Source organism: Monodelphis domestica, chromosome 1 (assembly GCF_027887165.1).
Source record: "Monodelphis domestica isolate mMonDom1 chromosome 1, mMonDom1.pri, whole genome shotgun sequence".
Classification (NCBI taxonomy): Eukaryota; Metazoa; Chordata; class Mammalia; order Didelphimorphia; family Didelphidae; genus Monodelphis; species Monodelphis domestica.
The window spans coordinates 284,770,250-284,797,916 of NC_077227.1; the positions used below are offsets into that span (position 1 = coordinate 284,770,250).

At 36.9% G+C, this 27,667-nt stretch overlaps 1 protein-coding gene across 5 annotated transcripts; it reads left to right on the forward strand.

Moving 5' to 3' along the window:
* The first annotated feature begins 8,382 nt into the window (after positions 1 to 8,382).
* Positions 8,383 to 27,302, forward strand: MAPK1IP1L (mitogen-activated protein kinase 1 interacting protein 1 like). Of its 5 annotated transcripts, none has more exons than XM_007473151.3 (4): positions 8,383 to 8,513; positions 20,681 to 20,702; positions 21,054 to 21,758; positions 22,930 to 27,302. In XM_007473151.3, the coding sequence occupies exons 2-4, from the start codon at positions 20,685 to 20,687 to the stop codon at positions 22,939 to 22,941; spliced, it is 735 nt and encodes a 244-aa protein (XP_007473213.1). In that variant the 5' UTR covers positions 8,383 to 8,513; positions 20,681 to 20,684; the 3' UTR covers positions 22,942 to 27,302. The 5 variants fall into 5 exon arrangements, with proteins under 5 accessions (XP_007473213.1, XP_007473214.1, XP_056666950.1 ...); XM_007473152.3 differs by having other exon boundaries at positions 8,398 to 8,534; XM_056810972.1 differs by lacking the exon at positions 8,383 to 8,513 and adding an exon at positions 8,562 to 8,687.
* The last annotated feature ends 365 nt before the right edge of the window (positions 27,303 to 27,667 follow it).

Sequence of the window (27,667 nt, forward strand, 5' to 3'; positions counted from 1 at the left end):
GGACTACTGGGGCTTAGTGGAAGCGTTGCCAGCAGAAGGGAAGAGAGAGCCATTGTAAATTCTGGTGAGTGATCCTGACTTGGGAGGCACTCTATGTATGGATCCACTAACGGGTGGGGAATCTTGCCTGACCTCTAGGGAAATGGTACTGAAAGATGAGAGCAATTTGAAAGGGATTCATTGGGATTCAGAAGCCAGTATTATTCCAGTAATCAGGGTCTAAACTAAATTAATATTGTGGCTTTGTCAGAACAGAAACAGCTCAGAAAAAGTCAGCCCCCAGAAGCCCCGGTATAGGGAAACAGACATTGGCTGTGCTCAGTTCTGAGCAATGGAATGAGAGGACTAATATTTACTAGGATTTCCCTGACTTAACTTCTTCCTTCTACCAACTCCAACCCTCACAACATGGGGTTGGACCAAGACTTTCATCCTCATCCCCCAACAGAGGTTAGTTTTCCCTTAACGGAGACCAATTTGGCCCAGAGACCTGATCCCTGTTTCCCTGGCCACCCAAAGGAATCAAAAGTGTGGAATCTAGGCTCCTCAGACTTCACAAATTCCTGAAGACCAAGAAAGTCACCATGCCTTTCATTATATCCTGTCTTGATGATCAGATACCTTTCTGTAGGGAAGTGAGGGAGGGTTACATCCAGAGTTCAGTGCTACTATATTCTTGCTGCACAGCCTCCCTGAGTTGGGGCTTAGTAAACTCTTTTTGTTTTTATCCCAAAATTAGAGTGTGGTTAAAACCACCCTCAACAAATGGGAAGCACAGTAGGAGATAAGGTCAGTTCATTGACTGGTATTTAGCAGGTCTTGGAGGAGATCTAAGATTAGCATGATCTTCAAATTCTGACTGGGGCCTCTCAGGGCCCAAAGCAAACATTTGGGGACTATGCCAGAAGGAGAGCTGAGCTAAGGCTAGTGTCCATATTAGGCAACTAAGAGATTGAAACAGAAACTAGGGAATAAAGCAGAAATATCTCATCCTGAAATACAACAAAATTCCTAGCCAAATCCAAACTAGAGAAAGGTCAGGATCTAACAGGACTAATTAAGTAAATGGTATCTATCTGAACCAGGAAGTAGCTTTATCTGTAAAGAACAATAAAGACCTTTGTAATACCTTTGGGATGAAGAAAAGATGTTCCTTCTCAATATTTGATTTAATATTTGTTATAATTCTAGAAATGCAAAATATTCCAATTAGATAAGAAAAGGAAATTGAGAAAATACACAGAGGCAAGGAGGAAACAAAATTATTGGTTATTGCAAATTATATGTTGGTTAATTTAAGAGAACTCTAGAGATTCAACTAAAATTAATTAAAATAAGCAATAATTTTAGTAAAATAGGATATTAAAAACTCAACAGCCTTTTGTAAGAGAGGAATCAAATCCAATTTGTGCAAGGCAGAAATCAGATGCAGAGAGAGAGTGGGGGAGATGCAAGAAGAAAAAACTCAAGATTCCAGTCAGAGAATCTGAAGCTTGGGAACTCCAACTGATCTTCTCACCTCCCAGCTAGGAGCCAGAGTAGAGACAGCTCTCTCTGGCTAGGAAGAAGCTTGGGTTTCTCTGGAGATCATTGTTTCCCTGTGAACCCCTGAATATCTCTCAATCAGCTCTCAACAACAGCTCAGAGTCATCAATGAATATTGTGGACTGGGACTTGGAAAAGCGGTCCTCTGAGACTCCCCTTTTCAAGGATCTCTATTTTCCACCTCTCTCACTAACTTGTTCCTGAACTCCAGTACTCAAACTAGTTAGCTCAAGAGTAGGGACCAGGGGGCAGCTGGGTGGCTCAGTGGATTGAGAGTCAGGCCTAGAGATGGGAGGTTCTAGGTTCAAATCTGACCTCAAACACTTCCTAGCTGTGTGACCCTGGGCAAGTCGCTTGACCCCCATTGCCTAGCCCTTACCACTCTTCTGCCTTTGAACCAGTACACAGTATTGATTCCAAGATGGAAGGTAAGGGTTTATTAAAAAAAAAAAAAGAGTAGGGACCAAACCAGCAGTTAGCCAGAAGAGGGGTTAAGGCCATGAGCTTCATGCTCACCCACTTCCCTTACCTCTTCCTTCCCAGTGTAAACCCAAATAAAGTGCCTACTACTTAGAATCAGGTCTGACTAGTTTCTGAGACTAGGGAAGAGGGCTGAAGATTGGGGGAGAACCATACCGCTCCCCAACAAGGAGGGTCCGTTCAGGATCCCAGGGCTTCAAACAACCAGACCCAAGGAGCAACTCTCTCTCCTGGTCTGAGGAGTAACCCAAGGTCTTGAAAGGGAAGTTGCCGTTGGTGTACCGGAAGGACCCAGAGGCAGAAGAGACCATCATCCTGCCTCTCAACAATAGATGAGACCAAAAAGGGGGAGCAGAGTGTCATTTTACAAAAGCTCTTCCTTCTATTCTTAACCTCCATCTCCCAGAACTGGGTTACCTTCCCCCAAAGGGAAGAGAAGGGAAGGTCAATCTTCCCCCTTTCCATTCTCTCAACTCTTTCCCTCCCTCCATTTCCACACCCAGCCCAAGAATTTTCCCGTCTGTTGGACTGTCCCTTTAACATCAAGAGTTCTGACCATGTGTCTGGTAGTACAAAAAAAGTCCGGTAGTACAATATCAATACATCAATCATACTTCCCAAATGCCAACATGCCTGGTATGCTACAAAAGATAAAAAATCTCAAGGAAAACAATATGTATGTACATATAAATAGTATATATAGATGTGTGTGTATTTAGAAGGAGGGCATTTTAGGGGTGTAGAAGGCATGGAAGGGGTAGTAGTGACAATAATGCCAAAAAAAAGACAATAAAGAGAATTAAAGAAATATTTCAAAAATACAAAGAAAAAAGCAGAAATAAGTTCAGAGTCATAGATAAGTAAGGCAATGTTAATACTTTTCATATCATTTATTTTAGGTCATCACTTTCCTGTCTGCTACTGTTCCATTTTCCTTATTTAATTTTATTCCAGGTTTTAAGGTCATCAAGGAATGTTATCATATTTCCATCAAATTTCCAAAATTGTTTAGTTCTCTTATTCTACTCTTGCTGCTACTCTTGTGCTTTCTCTTAATTGTTGCTCTGGCATCTAGGAGGGGGAAGAAGAGAGGAGGAAGCCATTTGCCAAAGCTACAGTCTCTATAGACCTTTTAATGTTCATAAGTTTGATGCCAAAGGAAGGAAACATTGAAGTGAGGCAAAGGCAGCCAGGGGTTTCTGTATTATCCCATTGAAGTAAGTTCCTTGCTCCTTATGGAGAGTGGTAGCTCCTGACAACATAATGTCAAATAAAGAAGAGCTATCCTCTCCACCTCAATGAGATCACATCTTGGTACCTGCAGGGTTGGGTTCAAGATCTAAACAATAATCCAATCTTATAAATATTTATTAAGTACCTATTTTGTGTCAGGCTGGGGATACAATTAATAAAAAGAAAGAGTCCCTGACTTCAATCTAAGAGAAGTATAGTAGTAGTCTCTCGGTAACCGGGGATGACAATTGTCTTTGTGCGTTTTCATCTATGATAGATGAGTGTGCACAAAGACACTTGTGTGTGAAGGAGATTTAAGTGGAAAAGTCGATGCACAGAGACAGTCCCACTCTCTCGGCGTTGGAAGCCTGGGTCCAGTGGCACGAGAAGTCATTACACCTGGAGACTTCCTCAGCTGCATTGGATGGCCGTGTTGTCTTTTGTGCTCCAACATGCCCTAAGCACTCCACAGTGCCTTGCTGTATCGCCATCTCAGCCGTTGAATCTTCTTATTGGTTTCTTCCGTCTGTTCCGCTGAAACATATCTTTTGACCACTTATCAATTGGGAAAAGGCTCAAATTCTTATAAATTTGACAAAATTCTCATATTTTAGATAAGAGACTTCTATCTGAGAAATTATGAATTTTTCCCCAAATTTTTTGCTTTTCTTTTAATCTTAGCTTCATTAGTTTTATTTGTACAATTTTTTAAATTTACTACAATGAAAATTAAACATTTTACATCTCACAATGCTCTCTATATCCCATTTATTCATAAAGTCCTCTCATAATTCCTGTCATAAAGATTATACATTTTGACCAAATAGGATTTATAACAGGAATACAGGCATAGTTTAATGTTAATGTAAAGAAAACTATCAATAATTTTAGCAACATAGCAGGATATAAACACAGAAATTACCACCATTTCTATAGATTACTAACAAAGACCTGGAAGCAGATATAGAAAGATTTAGGACCCAACATAGCTTCAGAAACAGCTTGAAAAATCAAAAGACTTTTGGGAGGTGATAAGGATACAAATTAATATTAATTTTCCACACCTCCCAGCTAAATTGCCAAAAAATTATTTTATTGAGCTAGAAAAATAATAACAAAATTAATTTAAAGAACAAAAAAGGAATTACTGAAAAAAATGTAAAGGAAGGAAATCTAGCAGCACCAGATTTTAAATTGTATTTAAAGCAGTAATTATTGAAGCTATCTTGTATTGGTTAAGAAATAGAAAGGTCGATCAGTGAACTAGAACGGATATATAACGGTAATAAAAGATTTGATTAACCGATTTGACAAAAATAAAGATCCAAGTTTTTGGGATAAGGATTCACCATTTGGTAAAAATTGTTGGGGAAATTGTAAAGCAATTTGGCAGAAACTAGGTATAGACCAGTATCTAAGAGAGGAGACAACATACAAAAGGAGGAAGAATTGTGGGGGATGTTGAAAGTAATAAATTCATTTTCCTGATAAAAACCATAAACCCACATATAAAATATCACACCAAACCCAAACATATATGATAGGACATAATGAGAAATTGAGCAGTAATGGCAAGATCCTATATTGGGGTTCAGATGTTATCGGGCCAAATATGGGGTCCAGAAGTAATCAACTGTTGAATGTTGGGTTCAAAAGTTATCTGTTCAGGTTCTCTTGGTCAGGCTTTGTCAGTAACTGGTTCTAATCAGAGCTGTTAGCTTCTGAACAGAAACCATGGGTCTCTGTCCCTGGAATTTCACGTTTTATTTCATTACAACTAAATCTTATATAGCGATATCTATTTTATATAACTTAATATCTAAGGTCCACAAATCTTTTTTTTTCCCCCACAGGTGGGAGGGTGGAAGGGAAGGGAGATGAGACATCAGAAGGTACCTAATTGAGGGCATCTTGTTCTCTGGAGTTGAAACCAGGCAGGGTAGTCAATGCAAAGTAGAGTGATCTGAGACCATTTTCTGCCCTCTCTAAAAAGGAAGGCAATTGGGAAGAATTTGGTACTCTGCCCTACAGCCTTCCAACGGAGGGGAAAGGAGGCTGAAGGAGGTGGTATCAATAAGCCTTGAGTTAGTAGCAGGGTGGTGAGTTTAGAGGTGATAAGCTTATCTTGGGAGGGTTATTTTGTTTATGATGAAGTAGAGTGAAGGACTAGAAACCTCACCTTCTTCTTCCAGGTGCTATCCAGTATAATCAGTTCTTCCAGCTGAACAACCAATCATAAGATTCTCAGAAGGTACTTAAATTGGCTATCAAAGTTCCCCTATGATCTGTAGGAATTTTGGCCATAAGTGCTGGGAAGGGAAAAGGGGAAAAACATAATGCAATAGAATCATATAGATTTAGACCTGGAAGGGACTTTGGTAACCATCTAGGCCATTCCTTTCTTTTATAGGTAATGCAGCTTCCATTCAAGCCTGGGGTAGTTTTACATGCTTTAGTGGGATACATGACTCCTAATGGCTGAGAGAATAATGAATGGAAAAATTGTGGATATATGTGAGTTGATTCTAGACATGCCTCAGAAACACATTAGAGAAAAGATTTCCTGAAAGATTATGGGAAAAAGAAAGTCTTTGAATAGTAGACTCCAGTTTTGTAGGCTGTAGACATGGATGAGATGCCAGTCTCATCATGTTTCTTGATCTCAAGAGCTCACAAATCTAGTGAACAAGCATGTTGCTAACTCCCCTGAGTGAGATCATTCTTTGTCTCCTGTTTGAACTGAGATCTTCCCTTACTCCTAGCCTAAGAACTCTTTTAGAATTTTTTTCACCTAAACTTGCATCAGGCAAATTTGGCAGCAGGACCATAGGCTATCATGCTCTGGTTCTTGCTGCTGGGCTGCCAGTACTTCCCAAGCCAGGGCTGCTCCATTCCAGGCACTGGGGAAGGGAGAGCAGCTCAGGCTTAAGGCACCCAGATCTGTGGAGGGGACAACACTCAGAGCCCAAAGAGGTGAGAGATAGATCTGCTGAAGGTCATCGAAAAGAATACTCTGTATTCTTGTGTATTTACTGATATATTTCAATGTATAGAAATTCTCCCAATTTCTGTTTGCTATTTTGCTTCATTTTTGTTAGTTTTTGCTAGTTTGCTAGTCATTTACAATTTGTTTGTATACCTAACATTGAATGGAGATGGGTTAAGCTAGTGAGTGTAAGCTAGAAGTTACACTCCCTAATAATAATAATAATAATAATAATAATAAAGTGCTTTAAAGTTTGCAAAGAGTTTCACAAATATTATCCCATTCTGTCCTCACAATAACCCTGAGATTCTATTATCTCCATTTTACAAATGAGGAAACTGAGGCAGACAGACAAGTGACTTGCCTGTGATCACAGAGCAAATAAGTGTCTTAAACCAAATTTGAACTCAGCTCTTTCTAACTCCAGATCTAGTTAGTGTTCTATCCGATGTGGTACTGAAATTAGTGATGAGCCAGTTTAAATGACCCCATTGTTTCCAGTCTTGCTTGTCTTCCCAGTATGTGTCTGCCATTCTGTTGGGAAAGGTCAACTAGTCTGTTGGGGAGAGGAGGCATGTACTTTGGTCTCATCCCTTTGTCCTTTGTATTTATTACCTGCTAGTCAGAATTGCACTTTCATCCTATCTCCTTTCAGAACATGTATCTATAAGATTGTCTTGCTCTTATTTGAAAGAGTTCCCACCTGGCTGGCACAATGCATTTCTTATGTGTTTTAATGAACTTTTGGGGGGGGGGGTCTCATTTTCCTGAACTTGACTGAGATTTTCTTTCATCAATATCACCTATTTGATATTTGAGGAGTGGCAGATGGATATAATTCTATCCAAATATTCATTCAGGAGACTGGTGGAGAATTTGCTAACCCTCTCTGGGTTTTCAGATCTTACCTGCCTTTCCTCCTTCAATAATTTGCTGGTTATGCAGGCAAAGGCCTTCAACTTTCTGACTATTGGGCCAGACCTTAGGACATAGCTATCCATTCCTTCTGAAAAGTTGTTTTTAAATAACCCCCACAATCATATCTTACATGTGAGGAAAGTGAGGCCTAGGGAAGTTAAGGGTAGAAAAATCTAAAGGACACCTAATTTGCCAAACTGTGCATTTTTATTGAGATGCAGTTATAATTGAAAGTGTCTGGAAAGTGGATATAGTGAATAAGTTAGCATTTATACAGCACTTTAAGGCTTGCAAAGCACTTTACCTTTGCTACCTCATTTGAAGTGCTATTATTATTCCCATTTCACAGATGAGGTCTGTATGAAGGTCATAGAAGTTGTCCCTTGGCTATTGTCATACAGCTATCTAGTGCCTAAGGCAGGATTTCAACCCTGTTCTTCTGGACTCCTAACTAAAACTAAACACGTTTCCACTACCATCTGAATCCTGGGCTAGGATTGTTGATTCTCTATGGGTAGAGAGAACTTGTTTAAGCTCAGTTCAGAACCCGGTTCTTTCTTTCTTTCTTTTTCAGAACCCGGTCTTTTAAAAGCTGATTTGCGGTTACTTACTGTATATCATTCAGTGTTGGGTTGATTAATATTTATATAATATTACATAATAAATATTTAACAACCAGCTCTCCAAAAAAGATGTACTAATTATACACTTTTAATCTGAATCAACAATTTTCTCAATTGCTTTCTTAAGTGTAGACAATCAGCACAACAATATAATCAAGACCTGATTTGTAGCGCTGATTTCTAAAGTATAAATACGAACACGAAAAATTTAACAATGGCTCTCCGAAGCCGGTAAGAGCCGGTTCCAGCATAGCCCCAACTGGATTTGCAATCAGTCCTGATTAGGACAGGAATTTCTAGCCCCACCCCTTCCGAGGAGCCCAGCAATCCTCAGAACTCCACCAAAGACTCAAGTGGCCCCGAGGCAGGCGCAAGCGCGCTCCCGCTCGCTGACTCTTAAATCAGAGAACTGCACCAGTCCAAGCGAAGCCTAAATTCCTCGCTTCCAGCCCCTCCCGTTGGGAAGAGGGAGAAGCAGGAGGATGGGGAAGCTAAGGGGCGGGGTTAGTGCCGGCGCCGTGCTGGCCACTTCCTCTTCCGGCCGAGGGGGAGGAGTCGTGCGCTCCCGCTGCTGCTGCTGGTGCTGCTGCTGTCGCCGCCGCCGCTGCCCGCTGCTGTTTCTGCTTCCTTTTGCTTTCTCGTGCCCTCTTTTTTCTCCCTCCGTCATCAGCGCCTCTTTCCAGCCGTCGTCACTTCTGGCCGCTCGGTCTGGGGTCCGATCCTGTCTGGTGAGGCCGCGTCGGAGCTAGGTGGGGAGTGGGGCGCGGGGACGCGGTTCTAGCCGGGTTAAGGGGGCTGCCTGCACTCGAAAGCGGGAGGTTCGCCGTTGCTGAACTACATCCGCTGCCTCTCATCTCACGGCGCTTTAGTTGGGCGTCTGGGCCAACCTGTCCCCGCGACTGGTAGGATGGAGGGAGAGAATTAATTGAGGGAATAGGAGGGGGGAAGGGGCGGGGCTGTTTCAGGTCTGGGGGGAAGGGGGAGAGGTGTCACGAGCGGTGACGTTATTGCCTTCGTGACGTCAGAGGCACGCCTAGGCGGAAGAGCCTGTGCAGGTAATTTCCCCTCCCCCCATCCATTTAAAATATTCTCGGGGTCAGGGTCTGGCCGCGCCCCGGGACTCGCTGGCCTCTTTTTATTCTTCAGCTGGAGTGGGGGTGGGGGAATTGAGTGAGTGGTGAGTGATGTCCCTTCCATATCATGGCTACCGTTGCCCTCCCTTTATCTATCCCCTTCCATTCTCCTAGATACGCACATGCACCCCACACTCAGATTCTTAAGCCAGTTATAAAGGGAATCGTTCTGGGAAAGACTTTTAAAAACATATATATTTTAATTGTTCTTAGTTTCTCTTAAGATGATTTAATAACCTATTACAATCAACAATGCAGTTTTCATAACGTTGGTTTGTGAAACTATTACGGGTTAGGTGAAAACAGCTTTCAATTCTTAATTATCCTCCCTTAAATTTACAAGTTAACAGTAATAGTTTTGCAGATAACTCAGTCATTGATCTTTCTAACTTTATATTGAGAGCACAAATCATGATATACCGGGTTTACCAAAAGTCTTGGCATTATTTTAAGCTATTAAAACAATTGAATCTTCTCAAAGACTACTGGTATACACTACACAATATTTAAGAGAATGTCAATTGGTGTGACTGATGGTTGCCAATACTGGTATTTTATTATATTTTCTTTTTTGCAACCTGCATTTGTAGCATATTCTTCCACCCCACTCCCATAAGCCATCCCTTACAACAAAGATTAAAAAAGAATGAGGGAAAAAATGGTTCACACATCAGCCAAGTCTGACATTACTTGCATAATTCTAAACCCTATAACCTTTCCCTCAACTCAAGAAGGGAGATAAGTATATTCTCATTTACTGAATATTTTTTGTGGTCAAGATTGGTCATAATTTCAGAGAATTCAGATTCCTTTGATGATGTTTCTTCCATTGCCTTATATATTATTTTCCTGGTTCTGCCTGTTTTGCTTTGTATCAGTTCATGTGCTCCCATTGCTTCTCAGTTTTCATGTTCTTTTCTAAAAGGCAGTAACATTCATGTACCATAATTCAGCCATTCCACAATAGATAGGCCCCTTGTTCCCAGTTCTCTGATAGCCAGAAAATTGCTGGTATAATATTTTGGTGTTTATGAGACCTTTCTTTTTTTTATTTATCACTATATCTTTGACCAACCTGAGACAAAAGTTAATATCTTTTTTTTTAAGTTAACGTCTACATGAGCTTTTTTAAAGCTATGTTCCACAGAACCTTGGGATTCTGCAAAGAATAAATGCTCTAAGGGAAAAGTAACATTAAACAAAACTTTATACTCCCATTTTTTTATTTCAAGGTACAAACAATTAGAAGGGACTGAAAAGTTGGTTTCTAGTAGTATAACAAAGGGCATTATACCTGTGATTAGAAAGAACTGGTTTCAAAACCAGTCTCAGATACTTAATAGATTTGTAATCCTTGGGAAATCACTTAACTTATCTGTTTCAGTTTCCACATCTATAAAATGGGGATAATAACACCTTCCTAGAATTTTTATGAAGATAAAACGATATTTATAAAGTACTTTTTTTTTTCATTTTTTTTAAACCCTTACCTTATCTTGGAGTCAATACTGTATATTGGCTCCAAGGCAGAAGACTGGTAAGGGCTAGGCAATGGGGGTCAAGTGACTTGCCCAGGGTCACACAGCTGGGAAGTGTCTGAGGTCAAATTTGAACCTAGGACCTCCCATCTCTAGGGCTGGTTCTCAATCCACTGAGCTACCCAGCTGCCCCCTTATAAAGTATTTTTAAGCCTTAAAGCTGTTTTAAGTGCTTACTGTTATTTACAGTTTCAGTATCTTGACAAAATTAATTGATGTTTATTTTATATTCAGTAGATTTTAGTGCCAGTGGTCATTGTAGATAATTGTGGGCAAATTAGGAAGGCACACTAGGAAAGCAAAGCAGTTTATAACCAAAACTCAAATAATGAAACAAAACATTTACCAATCTCATTGGCATGCCAAATCCCCAAAACAATAATGCAAATATGACAACTGTCTATTTGGAATCCAAATCTCAAAGAATAGTGTGTTTTATGTTAATCTGTCTTAAGAAATTATTTATAAAAAGAAAAGTTAATTTTAAAAGATTTATGTTGCTTAATTGAAACTGATAAATGGAAAGTATTCAAACTCCTGAAAATTACTGTAAAAGCATCTTCAAAAATGAATTATTCCAACCATTGCTGTTCCTAGTTTACAAAATAACTAATAGCAAACAACCACATCCCTTTCATGAATGGTTTTTGTACCTTGGTTAGAGTTTGAATTTAAAATGGATCTGAAAGTATCTGGGGTTTTTCCTGTCTTTTTATGCTTCTTGATAATTAATGACATTTTTTTTTAGATCATTTTATAAGTCTTGTCAAAGTTTCAGCTCAAATTTTCTTTTTTTTTTTAAGTGAAAGGCTTTGATACCACAGAATCTGGATTAGTGCCCTAGAGTAGCATTTTGCGTTGAAAAAAACTCTAGACTGAAGAAAGTAATTCTTTCTGGAGATCCTACAAGACATTTAATAAATGCTACTAGGATACAGATCTAGAACTGAAGATAGCTCAAAAATCAGCTAGTCCATCCCTTTAATTTTACAGATGATGGAACTGAGGGCCAAGGGAGATTAAGCAACTTGATCACACAGTAAGCATCAGAATTTGGAACCAGATCTTCTAGGCGCTATGGATACCCCAACCTGTTCCCCCCACTCCCCTAATCCCTCCAAGGAATTTAACAGTCTACTAAAAGGACATGTATGTATAAAGGTATATGCTGTGGTTTTCTAGGATAGGGACTGCCACTATATTTGTGTACACAATGCCTAGCACAGTGTTTGGCATATAAGCTTTCAGTAGGATTACAGATGCTATCTCCCATAAATATTTGTAAATGGAGTGATTATTGATGGAGTAAGGATTTCTTTTCAAGTATTAGTTGGAATAAATGACTTTTGAGATTGCTTTCAACTCAGAGTTTGTAAAAATAAGCCCCCAAAACAAAACCAGAGCTATCATGATACTTCGGAAGGCTCATAAGTGAATATATTTTGTTGGTATATTGTTAATAGTATTAAAAGAAATGGGGACTGGATTGTCATCTCTTATCAGTGATTTTAGAATTTATTAGTAATGTCATAGTATGTCAAAAGAAATATGATTTCTAGTTCTAAATTGATTTTATTGCAGGTTTTTCTCTTTAGATATTAAGGATTTAAAAAAAAAATCACTGCTGCTGCACAGTTACTCTTTCACTTTACTAAGCCCTTCAATAAAACTCTTTAGACAAGAAGTACAAATAGTCATAGTCAAACAAAACAAATCCTGAAGTTGTCCCCATCTGAAAAATGTGCTTTATTCTGCACCTCTCCGTCAGGCGCACAGTGTGTTTCATCACTGGTCTTCTGAAACTGTGACAATATAAAGTGGGTTTTTTTTAAATTTTAAACTTTTTTTGTTATTGTATAGATTATTCAATATAGGTTCTGGTTACAATTCTTTATTTAGTTCATTCAAGTCTGCCCAGATTTGTCCAATACCATTCATTTCCTCATTTCTTGTGGCATAGCAATCTCTTATATTCATATATACCATACTTTGAATATAATATAATTGTTATAACATAATTCATAATAATGAAGATAATATAAATATAATTGTTGTTTTGTTTCCATAGCCTACTGCTCTTCATGACCCTGTTTGGGGTTTCTTTTGGCATAGTTACTGGAGTGGTTTACTATTTCCTTCTCTAGCTTATTTTACAGATGAGGCAACTGAGGCAAACAAGGTTTAGGTTTGAGGTCACGATATGAACAGAGGCCTTCCTGATTCCAGACCCAGTGCTCTATCCACTTCTCTACCTCCTGCCCTAATTTCTAGTTTGTTGCCACCATACAAAAAGATTTGTTATAAATGTTTCTGAATCTGGGATCCACCCTCAGCCTCCCTTCTTTGTTTGTTTTGTTTTGTTCTCTTTAGAGAATCTACCTACTGGTATAACTGGGTCAAAGGTTATGAACAATTTAGCAATTTTTTTGGATTAGTTCCAACTTGCTCTCTAGATTGGGTAGACCTACTCAGCTAATTCACTGTTCCACTAACAATGTATTAGCGGGCTAGTCTTCATTATGCACATTTGGTCAACCAACTTCCAAGAGGACGAAGCCATGTTTAAATGTCTCTTTCCATTGGTTACTTCTTTGATTAGAATTATTAAAACTTTTCATTTTGTTTCCTTTACATTATTATGGTCATCAAATTATTGTGATTCTGCTTTGTGGTATATCTTCCCAAGTTTTTCTGAATTCTTATTTATTTCTTATGATTGCCATATATAATAGGCCATTCATATACCACAGTTTGTTCAATAGTTCCCAAATTGATGAAGTATTCACTTACCTCTCAGTTTTTTTGTACAAAAGAAACTATTATAGGTATTTTTACAAATTTGATACTTTTCCTTCTGCCTTTGTCCTTTTGGGGAAGAGAGGTAAATATTTAGTAGTAGTAGTATTGGATAAAAGAGAATGGTTTTTGTTGTTTTTAAATCCTTACCTTCTGTCTTAGAATCAATACTGTGTATGGCTCCAAAGCAGAAGAAGGGTAAGGGCTAGGCAATGGGGGTTAAGTGACTTGCCCAGGGTCACACAGCTAGGAAGTGTCTGAGACCAGATTTGAACCTAGGACCTCACATCTCTGGGCCTGGCCCTCAATCCACTGAACCACCCAGCTACCCTCAAAGAGAATGTTTTTTAAAAATGACTTACGTGCTTAATCCAAAATTATTTTCCAGTTCTAAAATTATATTCCCCAAATTGGGTCAATTTAGGGATGTGTTATTATCATTTGTGTGCCAATATATACTTCAGAATATAAGGCAGATTAAAATACTATTTATCTGAATTCAGAATTTAAAAAATAATTTTAAGTGCAACCTCAAAATAAAATTGAAATTCACTGTTGTAAAATTATAGTAACCAAACTTGACCCTAAAGAATAAGAAAACATATACCTTTCCTATCCTGCTTTTCCAAAGGTGGGGGACTATATTAGTCTGTTGTATTATTTATAATTATCAGATTTTTTTCAAGGTGTTAATTGGTTTTGCTAAATTTTTCTTTTAAAAAATTGGTTATAATGGATGAATCTGAGAAAAGGATAGCTGAAAAGGAAGAACACATAAATGATGTAAAATCAAAAGGTATCAAAAATATTTATTTAGATTTGGAGAGGAAATTGAGAAAGATACATGCTTTAAGATAAGTAATTTTTGGATACCTAGTATGCTGCCTTACTCTGTCCACTTGTCAGTGATTATCAGTTTCAAAAATTACTTCATGCGAGTGTTCCTGTAGCATTATTTGTGTTCTCATTCTAACTGAAGCATATCCACATTTTTCTAAGTTTTTATGATGTTGACAGCATGGTGATGTTCATCTGGACAATGTATAGAATAGAGTTAGAGCAGTTTTTCCAAATCTAAGAAGCTTAGTTTTGCATGGAATGTTTAGAGTTCTTTGACATTTTATCTAGTGTAAATCTTTGTTATTTCCCATTCTTAGATGGCTTTTGAAAATGATTTTTTTCTCTGGTGATTCTACAATATGCTTTTTAAATTAGAAATCAGAAGTCCTTGTGATGTCACTGTGCATGGGATTAAATTTAATTAGCAGATATAATAGTCCCCCTCCCTTTTTCTTTCTAGTCAAAGACAAAAGTCTTTTTAAAGCTCAAAGTGAAGAAAGTATGGAATCACCTCTATAAAACTCTTTTTCCAAGTTAATCAGAATGAGAACCAGTGTGGGAATCTTAGACATATTGTGGCAACTTCACTCTAAAAAGTTTCTTTACTCAGCATTAAATGTTTTTAATGTGTTTCCATACACTGTTATGCTTTATGATATATTCAAACATATCTATGTCAAGGACAATTTTTTTTCTGTTACTATCTGGACATTAAGGTCTAGTATGAAACCACAAATGTTCTCTTTTGAGTTGTGGCTTTTTCAGGGACTGACAGAATTGTCTTTTCTCCAAAGACACTTGTATATAACAGTAGAATATTTAGCTTCTTGATTTTTAAAAATGACCCTTGACTGATGAATATAGGACTAATATGCATAGGGGTGAAGTTTGTGTATAAAATTTTCTCCTTAACTTCTATCATCAGATTTTCAATGCTCTCCCAAACTGGATAAAGCAAGGCAAATACATATGCAACTGATGATCCTTTTATTCCCTTGGATGTCTCATCTGCAACCCTTGATTGTTGTACTTTTCTGTCCTCCATTGGTGGTTGCATTTCTTTTGAAAACTTTATATCCTTTGACTGGGAGTGAGTTCATACAGATAATGAGTGTTCTTTGACAGATTGATTCCCTGATTATTTTATGATTTTTGAATGGGAATTTCCTTTCTATTTCTTAATGGATTTTATTACTGTTAGATAAAAGTGTTTTTAATTAGTTGTTTCAATTAGTTTATTTGCTTATTCCCTAGGATTTTCTAAATAAACCAATGTCATCAACAAATAGGAATGACATAGTTTTCATTGTCTATCTATTATGCTTTTTTTGTTTTGTTGCTATTGGCAACATTTCCAGAACTATGTTAAATAGCAGGAAAATAGATATCCTGCTTTATTTGAGTGTTTATTGAAAAAGCATTTATTCTTTCAAAAATAAATTCTAGCATAGGACATGTCTTTTAGGAAAACAAAACAAAACAAAAAAACTCCATCTGCACCCTCAATCCAACATCTCCATTTGGAAGTGGGTAGCATGAGTTTGGAATCATGGCTTGTCATTACATTTCAGAGTTGTTTGTCTTTACAGTAATATTGCTATCCTGGTTCTTTGGACTTTACTTTGTATTAGTCCATACAAATGTTCCCAGGCTCTCTGAAATCATTTACTTCATTCTTTTTTAAAGCACAGTTCTGTTTTAGTACAAACATATACTATAATTTGTTCAACTATTCTCCAGTTGATGGAGACCTCTTTAGTTTCCAATTCTTTGCCACTACATAAAGTTGCTATAAATATTTTTGTACACAAAGTCCAAATCTAAAACTAAAAACTGAGACTTCTGGAGGAAAGAATGGGACAGTATATAGGAGATGTTAAAAAATTAACAAGTAACAGATTCCGTTAAAATTAGACTGGACCAAGCAAATCAATAAGTAATTCCATAAAACAAGTCCATTGAGGCAGATGAATAGTCTTTTTAGTATAAGTTTGAATCAGGTCCTCCCTATATGTTAACTTTTTTCCCCTAAACTCCTACCTTCTGTCTTTGAATCAGTTCTAAAGTAGAAGAGCTGTGAGGGTAATTAAGATTAAGTGACTTGCTCAGGATCACACAGGTAGGCCTATATATTTTCTTAGAAATGAAACTTATCAGAGGGACTTTCCCAGATTTTTTTTATTATATACGTGCCTTTCTTCTAGCAAAGTGTCTTTTTAAAAAGAAAAAGGAGTATACCTTTAAAAAAAAAGCCACTTATAAGCCACTTTCACTTTCTTTTCCCCATTTTTCACTGCCTTTTGTTCTTGGAGACATCCAAACAAAATCAAAAGCTGGAAGAAGCCAGTTTCATCCAAAACAAACACTTAAGCCCAAAAGGTCCTGTGGAATTCTATTTCTTACAACATTTACTCTAAAATGGCACTGATGAAGCCAACTTTTGGAGAGGAACAAATTAACATTCTGGGTTGGGATTTCTGGTGTGGTTTCTATAACCATCTATTTTTAAACAAATTGCATTCAAAGTAAGACTTGATAGAGCTTTAATTAAGTGGCAGTCTCAAACTTCAGAAAATCATGTGGGTCATGTGGTTGACTATCATTGCTAATGGAGTTTGCAGAAAGGCCTTTGGTGTTATTTGCCAAGTGAAGTCTTAAGCCTAAGCTCTTCCTTCACCACTTAAGCTCTTCCTGCATATGGGAAATGGGATGATGATGCACTTGCAGTGTTGGCATAATACTGCTGCCTTGAAGGAATTGGTTGCAAGGTGGATTTTCTTTATGTAATTTTTTTTACATGCTATGTACTCAGCCTGTATTAACTTGTTTCCTGAGTTAATTTCACTGTTGACGGAGATACTTTGTGGAAAATTCAGTGTTCTAAGAGTTATGTGATGATGGCATCTCTTCCTTGACACCAGCTTCTGGTATTTCATTCTGTGAAAAAGAGTGTAAGGATCCTAGAATTGACCTGCAAAGATCTATTGCATTTTAGTCAGTATTGGACCTGCTTTGTTGGCAGTTGGCTTGGTACCAAGATAGTAGTAAGTTTTATGACCTTGTTGTCTGTCATTACTCTCTTGGTCAAGTTAATTGCTACTTAGAAATGGCCTAAAGTCTGGAGAAAATAAGGTATAATCCTGATGGTCTCCAAACTCTGTAGTCTGCTCAAATGCTGTCATTTGTCTAAAATCCTAGATTCATTCCTTCATCAAAGCTGGTTCACTCTCTGGAACAAATATAGGATAGTTTAAGGCTTCCCTAGCCTTTGTAGCAGTTGTAGAAGCAGCAGTAACTCCTGTAGAGAGAGGCCTTTTACTTCCTATATCTGGCAAGACTGCCTCTGGTTGCCAGACCACTTCTCTAGTGGTTTTAAAAATTATTTTTCCTTGATCTCTTCAGGACATTTTAGGAAATGAAACATTTTTAAATAATCAACTTTTTCAGTCTTAATTTCGTTCAAAGTATTTCTTGTTATCCAGTGGAATTAAAGATTTCTGTTTGGTTCATCTTAATTTTTAGAAAGGGACTGCTAGGTAGTACAGTGGGTAGAGTGCAGTAGGGACGACCTGAGTTCAAATGTGACTTTAGACATTTATTAGCTGTGTGACGACGCAAGTTGCTTAATCCTGTTTGCCTCAGTTCCTCATCTATAAAATGTCCTGGAGAAGGAAATGGCAAACCACTCCAGTATCCTTAACCAAGAAAACCCCAAATGGGGTCACAAACAGTTGGACACTGCTGAAAAACAAGTGAACAACAATTTTTAGGGAGTCTATTACCTTGATAAAGTTTTAACTTCCTCTGTAGTAAGTTTATTCTCTTTCCTCTAGAATTCTCATTTTGTTTATAAGAATTCTTTTTCCCCCTTAAATCTTATTTCATTTCTCCTATTTTTGTAGTTATGGAGTTATTCTTTTAGATTTATGTCCTGTAGCTATAAAATTTCTTTGTCTTCAATTTACTTACATTTCCTAAATTGGGGTTTTATGTTGGGGATAGACTCCATATGTTCTTGGACATGTTCATTGTTCTTTATGTTTATTACTGTAGTTACTGCCATTGACTTTTACTAGATTTTAGGCTCAGAGTTATCAGTTTTCATGCCTACTTCAGATTTTGCAAGGCTCACTTGAAACTTTGAGTTTCCTAGGGCATTGCAGCTGCTCTCCACCTTCCATGCCCCTTAATTCTCCCAGTTCTAGTCCCCAAGGCTTTCCCATATCAGAATATCTGACTGCCTGCAGCCACAAATTAATATATTCGTGGGTGGACACCTGAGAAAGAATGGAAACTGAAGGGGAAATGGGTAAAGGAGAGAGAGAGAGATAAAGGAATAAAGACTCATAGTCAAGGAGTTAAATAACATGGGCCATCATGTGTGCTCCTCATGGTATTGAGAGAGACGATGCTGCACATGTCTCCAAACTTTCATTGGAGAATTTAGGAATGTGGAGTGGGAGGTAGCTAATGAACATTTGACATGGCTCTTTTTTTTTTAACATTGGCTCAATTGACAATCACATAATCAAAGAGGGGGAGGTTAATCAAACATGTGACTTGGTAAGGAGTATGGCCTAACAATGAGGTAGCTAGTACCCTGTGGCAGCTAATGCCCTGCCCAGGAATTCTTTTGATCTTTGGACTGAGGATTTAGAAATGCAGTGATCAATAACTAACATGGCCATGTGTTTGGTGAGTACTTAGGTTACAATTACAATACATCAATAATACTTTCAACATGAGAATATACCTGGGATGCTACAGACTGGCTTAGGGCTTTCTCATTAGAGCTGTCCATTGTTACGACTTGTTGGTATTCAATGTTGCATGTTGTCCAGGTAAGTTTATAATGTTGGTCTCCACTAGAAGACTTCTAAGCACTGCCCTCACTCCAGGTTTTCTGTCTGGATCTCTTCCTTATAAAGCCAGGTTTGTTGTAAGTAGCAAATGAGATAATACTTATAAAGCACCCAACACCAAAGAAGACATTTAATAAAAGCTTGTGCCCTTTCTTCCTTCCCTTCTGGCTGACCTCTGCTACAAACACAGGCAATAAAAAAATGTACATATAATATAGCTTTTCTTAAGATTTTTTGATCATTATTTGGTTTGGTGCACTTTTAAAAAATCTTTTCTGTATAGTATTTAAGAGGGTCCTGGATGGTTCTGCACCTTGTTCAATCTCTTGGCTTTTCCTGGAAGTCTCTGTTGTGAATTGATTTTATTTGGTTATCTTCATGTTAAAAATGCCTTGAAATTTGGGTGACTGAAATGGAATGTAATGAACTTCTCCATTAGTGGCAGTGCAGTGATCCAGGACAATTGTGAAGGACTTAAGAGAAAAAATTATATCCACATTCAGAGGAATCTGTGGGAGTAACACAGAAGAAAAACAACTGCTTGATTACTTGGGTCAAGGGGGATATGATTGGGGATGTAGACTCTAAATTATCATCCTAGTGCAAACACCAACAACATGGAAATAGGTTCTGATCAAGGACACATATAAAACCCAGGGGAATTGTGTGTTGGCTACAGGAAGGGGTGAAGGGAGGGGAGGGAAAGAATGAGTCTTGTAACCAAGGAATAATGTTCTCTAAATTGACTAAATAAAATTTTTTAAAAATTAAAAAAGAAAAGAAATTTGGGTGACTGAAAAGGGGGAAACTACTTGTTTGAACAAAAAATATTTATAGCAGTGCTTTTTGTGTCAAAAAATTGGAAACTGAGGGAGTACCCATCAATTATGGAATGGCTGAACAAGTTGTAATATATGATTGTAATAGAATACTACTGTGTTATAAGAAATGATGAAAGGAATGATTTCAGAAAAGCCTAAAAATACCATGAACTGGGAACAGAATGAGGTGAGCAGAACCAGGAGAGCATTGAACACAGTAATAGTAGTATTATATGAATATATATTAATTGTTTAGATATTCCTAGCAATACAGTAATCCAAGAAAATCAAGAACTCAATTAGGAAAAATACCATCTGCTTCCAGAAAAAGAACTAATGGTGACTGAATGCAGACCAAGACATACTATATATAATTTACTTCATTTCTTCCCTTTTCTATCAATTGTTCAAGTTCTCTTTCACAAAAAGATTAATATGGAAAGATATTTTATGCTATTACACATGTAAAATGTAGATCAGTTGCTATCTAGGAGGGGGGGAATGAAGGAAGGATGAGAATTTGGCATAAACTTAAAATGAAAGTTTTTTATGTAATTGAAAAAAATAAAATATTAGTAAAAAACAAAGAAAAGAAACTTGCTAACTGGATAAGTATGTTTAGGCCATATAAGTATAATTTTAAATTGAAGGAAGCTTCTGAGACATTTAGACCAACTTAATTTTATGAGTGAGATTATTTTTTGTTTTGAAATAGTAAAGATATAAATGAAGATTACATTTATAATTTAATGGATCTCAACTTCATTTTCTTTACGTCTTCATCTTGAAGTTTTAAGAACGTAGTTCTGACAATAAGCAAATTATGTTTATAAAACAAAACTGACCTCTGATATGACCTCCTTATCTAAGAAATGCTCCTGAAATATTTTTCTTTTGTTTTCCAGGAAAATGTCTGATGAATTTTCAGTAAGTTAATCTATTTGTCTTTTATAACATTTTTATGATTTAACTTTTTAAAAAATGCATAGCATTGAAGCCATTTTCAAAAGGTTTTATTCTTTGGTCTTAGATCAAATAAGCTAAAAGAACTATTAGATTTCTCTGGGAAATTTTTACTTGAAAAACTACTATGTTTAGATTTTTAATGTGATATTGGTGGTAGTGGTATGGTGGTATTTTTGGAGAATTTTGCTCCTAATAATATGAATATAGCTTTAGAAGACCACCATATACAGGTTTTTAGTTGATGGGATTTTTTCATCATGGCATTTTATCTATTGAGAAAGATAGCTAAAACAGCTCTGCTTTGTTTTCTAGTTGGCAGATGCTCTACCAGAACATTCGCCTGCCAAAAATTCCACTGTGAGCAGTACAAAACCTGGTCAGCCACCACAGGGTTGGCCAGGTTCCAATCCTTGGAATAACCCAAGTGCTCCACCTTCTGTGCCATCTGGACTTCCACCAAGTGCATCACCCTCTAGTGTGCCTTTTGGACCTACACCCACAGGAATATATCCCTCAGTGCCTGCTGGACCACCCCCTGGACCTCCAGCACCCTTTCCTCCCTCTGGACCATCTTGTCCTCCACCTGGTGGTCCTTATCCAACTCCATCTGTGCCAGGTGCTGGCCCTACAGGGCCATATCCTACACCAAATATGCCTTTTCCAGACCTTCCACGACCATATGGTACACCCACAGATCCAGCTACAGCTGGTCCCCTAGGGCCATGGGGATCCATGTCTTCTGGACCGTGGACACCAGGAATGGGAGGGCAGTATCCTACACCTAATATGCCATATCCATCTGCAGGGCCATATCCTACTCCTCCCCAAGCACCAACAACAGCACCACCTATTCCATGGGGAGCTGTTCCACCTGGAGCATGGGGACCACCAGCACCAGCTCCATTTCCTGCACCTGTGGGATCATATCCTGCACCAGGACTCTATCTTACTCCTAATAATCCTTTTCAAGTGCCTTCTGGACCTACTGGTGCTCCACCAATGCCTGGTGGTCACCATGTGAGTATTTAACTTAATATTTTCATGTTAGTTGAACATAGTTGACGATTTCTTTCTCTCTGGCCATGAATGAAACTTGGGGTGGGCAATATGTAGGACTCTGAATATATTTGTAGAGCTGGAGTTGGGAGAAATGAGGAAAGAGGGAGAATGTTATGACCAGAACTCTGAATTGTATTGTTGCGTGTCCCCCCCCCCCCCCCATTTTAGAACTAGAGAAGGGAGGGTCCCAGGTTTAAAGTGTCTAGTGAGGGGGTGGTTTCCAAATCTTGAGGCAAGTGCTACTTTTTTCTGTAATAAGTTTCACTAAAAGGAAAATGAACTAAAATAAGATCAAGTCAAATTACTTTTTATTAAAAGAATTTTATTGGAAAGCAGGCCAAAATAGCCCCATCTCTATATTTTAACGTGTTATTTCATGGAAAGCAGGAAGAAGAGAGGGGGTCTTCTGTATATATTAAGTGCCTGCTATGTTCTGGGCCCTGTTCTAAGGGCTGAGGGAATTTAAAAAGAAGCAAAAGATAGTGCTTGCCCTCACTGAGATCACAATCTAATTGGGAGACAACTAGCAAATATGAACAAACAAGCTACATATTATTGGACAGATAGGAAATAATTAAAAGTGAGAAGACACTGGAATTAAGAGGGGTGTGTTGAGAAAGGCTTCCTGCAGAAGATGGGATTTTAGTTACTTATGCTGTCCCCCACTGCCTAGCCATCTGCCTTGAGAGATTAGACTTGGTCTCTGTCATATAGTGTTAGAGTCAGAGCTTATATCTTCCTCACTTCAAGGTGACCACTGCCCACCATAAACACTATGCTGCCTTTCATGGGCTTCATAAAGATAAATTTTTATATGTATACACAGTACCATTTTTCTCACTAGAGAATTTTGGGAAATGGTCCACTACATACTACTATATTAGATAGATCACTTCAGATTTTCAGGCTGCATCTGTGTGCTGTCCCACCCCCATCCCCTCTCCCCCGAAAATTCTAGTCATTGGACTTTTCTGATTAATTTTGGTGTATGAATCCAATTGTTAATTATTAATATACAAAGTGATTCCATGAGTATACATTTTCAAGCCACCAGAAGTGGCAGTACTTATAACATTAACTTGAACAAAATGTAGAATTTGACACCTCCCCCCCCTTTTTTTTCTTGCAGTCTTACCATTGAGTTTTTGATGGACAATGAGACAACTCTACTTTCCAGAGTGTGTATGTATGTATGTGTATACTATATATGTATAATATACACACACACACACACACACATATACATAGAATTTCTGGTTTCAGTGCTCTTGGGACACTTCACAAAAAGGGTCTCAGACAACTTAAAGAAGACTCGGCTCTTGGACCTGGATATACACTTGGAATTAGAGATGATATCGTAAACTTTAAAATTATTCATATGTATTTTCATTTGTTGTACTAAGGGAAATCAAAGTAATTAAGTATACTGACTAACTCTTGGTAGAATTTGTGGAATATTCTTTTTTTTTTTAAATTATGAAACCACACTTAAGAAATCTATGTTGATGTGGTTACTAATTACCTATAACTTGTTGGAAATTATTTCAAATATTTTCTTTGACATCTTTGTTTCCCTGAATAAATATATTTCTGACATCATTTTGCCATGTTTTTTAAAAAAAAGACCAAATGAATGCCTCTAAGCATTTTGAACAGTATTTGTCTGCAGAGTAAATAAACTTTGTGCTCCTGGGTTATAATTCTGGAGTAAATGTTTAAATATGAGTTATGAATTAGTGCTTATCAAGTCTTGAAAGTGTATTTGCTAGTGTGCATATCCTTGAACACTGAATATTAAATATTCTCGCTTTCTACCAGCTATCATTCTGAGTTATTTTAGTTCTTTTTTGTTTTTAGTAATTTGAATTGTAATTTTACAGTCATCCATGGACCCTGCTTGGACTTTGTTTATTCATGCTAACATATCCAGTGACATAGCTATGGTGACTTTTGATTGTGTGATGAGTTATCCACATTGTTGAAGATGAAGAGATCAAGAAAGGGAGGACCTTTATCTTCCCTGTCTTGTACCCCAAAGAAGAGCCCTGGGAATCGATTTGCAACATTTTCTCAGTCCTACAGAACTTTGGCAGTCCCTGGGGATTCCTTTAGTTCCAAAATGGAACTTCCCTTTGTACCTTCCTTGATATGGAGAACTGATGACATTCTTGACATCTTCCCCAATGATGTACAGCTATTTATCATATTTATAGAACCTTATGTATTGGAGACTTGATTCTTCTCTGGAAGTCTCATAACCATATTAGTTGTTTCCTGCCAAGTGTTTTAGTTGTCTTTATGAAATGCTTAATGCAAAAGAATTGAGTGATTTCTCTTAAGAGAATAGTTTCCAAATACTGATATCAAGCTTATGTGTATATGTAGAGTATATGAGACATGGAAGTAATGTTTCCATTTGATGTCGACAAATTCAACAAATATTAAATAGAAAATTTGTAGGCTTGCTGCTTTATCTCAATCACATTGCCAAATTTGGACTAGTTTGAATATATTTGTCAGGTCATTTTAAAATTTAATGTTCATTTAGTAATTAAAAGCATTGAGAGCTGTTGAATAATTATTGAAAAAAGACATGCATATTGTGGCACTGACACCTTTTAAAATCTAAACACTTAAATTACTCTTAAAATTAAAATTTTTAAGAATGCCAAATATTGCCAATTTAACATTCTAACTACCTCTTTGAATTAAAGTAGATATTAATACCTTTTGAGAGTACTTTCAGTGATCCCTTATTTTAAACTTCAGAATTTCAAACATTTTAAATAAGAATGAAGCAGAAAACTAATTTGTTTTATATAATGTGGAACCTAGAACTTTATATATTTTCAGAACTGGAGAACATCATGTATAAGGTTAGGGACAACAGCTCTTCTAAAATATTGTGCTAGATCTTAAACATTTTTCATACTTTTGCAGTCCAAGGTCACATGAGCATTTGGGAGATGGCCTTTTGGCAGTAGCAGTTAGGAAACCTAACCTGTTTCTAGTGTTCTAAGTTAGGAGTTGCAGATAGCCTTCCTTCCTTCAAACCTTCATTTTACTGGAATTCTTTATCAAAATGCCAGTGTATCTGTAGAGAATCTGCTTAATAAACCACTTAAGTATTTAGCTACTACTAGTTTATATAAGAATAAGAAAAGGAACCTTGTGGAGGGTGGAGTGAGATGAGATTGGATTGGGGAATGAGAAAATGAACTAACTGCAATGGGAGACTTCAAAGACATTTTATCTTTCTCATTTTGCCTAATAGGTAAGTATATAAAGAGGGAGGCAAGAAGGGACAAAAGTTTGGCTAATAGTAGAGTCCTAAGATCCCCACATGTGGAGTGAATTATTTATGCCTCCAGGTTTTGTTCATTTGAAGCTTAACTAGGAGTAGCTAAGATTCCATTTTACATCAACTGTATTAGCATGATCCCAATTTGGAATCTCTTCCTCACCAACACTTCAAAAAATTAAGACTATTCTTTTTGTATTTTTGTGAGAATAGATCTCTAACCTTTGCTGGTTGGGAGGAATATCTATAATCATGTAATCTCATTCTCTGAAAGTATTTTCCAAAAGGGAAACTCAGAACTTAGAGAAAGGGAAGAATAAGGGCCAGTAAATGTTTTTAGGGATAGAATGAAATTGGGAGATTTGGAAACCAGAAGGAAAATGAAAAAACAAAGAATATTCTTAGAAGAGTTACTTCCTGAGCAAGAAGTTAAGATATAAATAGAACATATTAAACTAATGAGAATTTGTGTAAATGGGACTTATGACTTTAGAATATTAAGAGAAGCTGTTTATACTTTGGGAAATTTGGTTCTCAAATGCAGAGTTTTTAAAAAACATGAATGCTGGGTCATTCTGCAGTTGATAGGGACAATTAAGATGTTAAGTGTATAATTTTTGGAATTGAATTCTGAATTTGGGAATAAACTTATAGTCATTGGGTTTGGAAACAATTAGATAATATCCCAAATAACAATGTAAGATTATATATTATTTAAAAAAATAAGTTGTTACTGCATACATGTCTCCTTAGGTCTGCCTGTATAAATCTCAATTCTAAAAGGGTCTATATATATAGTATGTTAACGGTGTGTTTGGAAAAGTCAGTTTTCCCTAGATAGGACTCAATCTGGCATCCTTTAATATTGGTTAATGGGGTTTTTTCCACATACTCTGACCTATCTTGTGAAAGATCATTTGCTGATTACCTTGGATTTATAGTAGAGATTGGAATTGGCTGTCCTTAATAGAATAGACAAGGTAAAATAGTCAGGTGTGAAATTCTGCTGGCATTTCCAGCCTGAGCCACAATAGTATATTGAGTCCTTAGAATGTTTTCTTAATTTTTTTGCCTATCATATAATCAGTTAAAAATAAACAAGTTACTATAGTCATTTATGGCTTAAATTTAAATAGTCAATACTTGCAAAACTAAATTCTCCCAGAATCATGATAATCCATTCCAATGTTTCCTTTCTTCACCCTGAATAATAGTTGGATTTAATTTCAGAGTTTAAAAATAAACACTAATTAATCACTGTAGAATTATTTTAAAGCAAAACCCTAAGATTAAGTGAGTATATATGCATGACTTACAATTCAAATAATATACTCTACTTTGATTTCATTTCAAGGAGTAGTATGAATAATTATAACTAGATTATAATTTAGTCTTAAGGAAATATTTGATATGGAAGACAAACACCATCCCATTCGTGAAATTTCAGCCAAATATAAGATTGTTAATAGAATATTTGTTGCTGTTGTTACCTTGAGAGCAGACCATGAAATAAAAACTCTTCTAATTGGAGTTAATAAATGTTGAGGTAAGGGGGAATTTCCTAATTAACAGTGCCCTAATGGGCTATTTCAGGGTAATGAGTTCTCCATCACTGGAAGTCTTTAAGTAGAGGCTAGATGATCATTTCTCAGGATGTTCACTTATCAGGGATGTTGGAGAGAGAATTCCTATTCAGGTATGGATTAGACTAGTTGTCTTTTGAGGTCCCTTCCAATTCTAAGGTTCTGTAAGGTCTAAGAAAATATTTTCTTTCCTTTCATCATTCCCTTGGTTGCTAATGACAAGGATGACACTGATTAATTGATGCTAGTTTGTCATTATGTAAACACAAGTTCTGAGTATATGCCCTATAAAATCTAATGTATTTTTTGTTGTATTGTGACTTGTATTTTTTTTTACATCAAATTTACTGTTTAATTGTCTATACATTTTAGGTTAAACTGCCTGAGATGTGATTTGAGACATGTTCATTTGTTTGTATTTGAAATGTAAGCAATCACAGCTTGAAACGATAGAAGTTATCACCTGCTGCTGTATTGTCTATAAGCAAAGGCAAATGTTGCTCTAAAGTAAGAAGTAATTAAAACTAGAAATAGACTGTAGATGTGATGTCATACTTAAAGATAGATTTGTTTTGCTTTTGTATATTATTCCTGAAAATTAAAAATGTATTTTCATGATTTTTTAGCTTTTCATTTTTCTTTTACTTTTCTTGGATCACCCACACTTATTTTAAACCCACTGGATTTGACTTTTCCTTTGAGGGACTGGGGATCTAAAGCTGTCAGCTGATGCTTTTAAAAAATGATGTTCATATACATTAGAGTCAGCATTCAGGCACTGGAGAATGCTGCCTAGTTCTGTTTCTTCCCCTTGCTCCTCCTTGGACTATAAATTTCTTTCTCTCTTCAAATATCTGGCTTTTACACTCTACAGGATATTGTATTTCATCTGTATGAAAAAATTAAAGGGAAGAATTTATACTGGGTAATGTGACTAGGTTTTATGTCACAATTACTATGTTAAGCAAATCATGGCACTACAC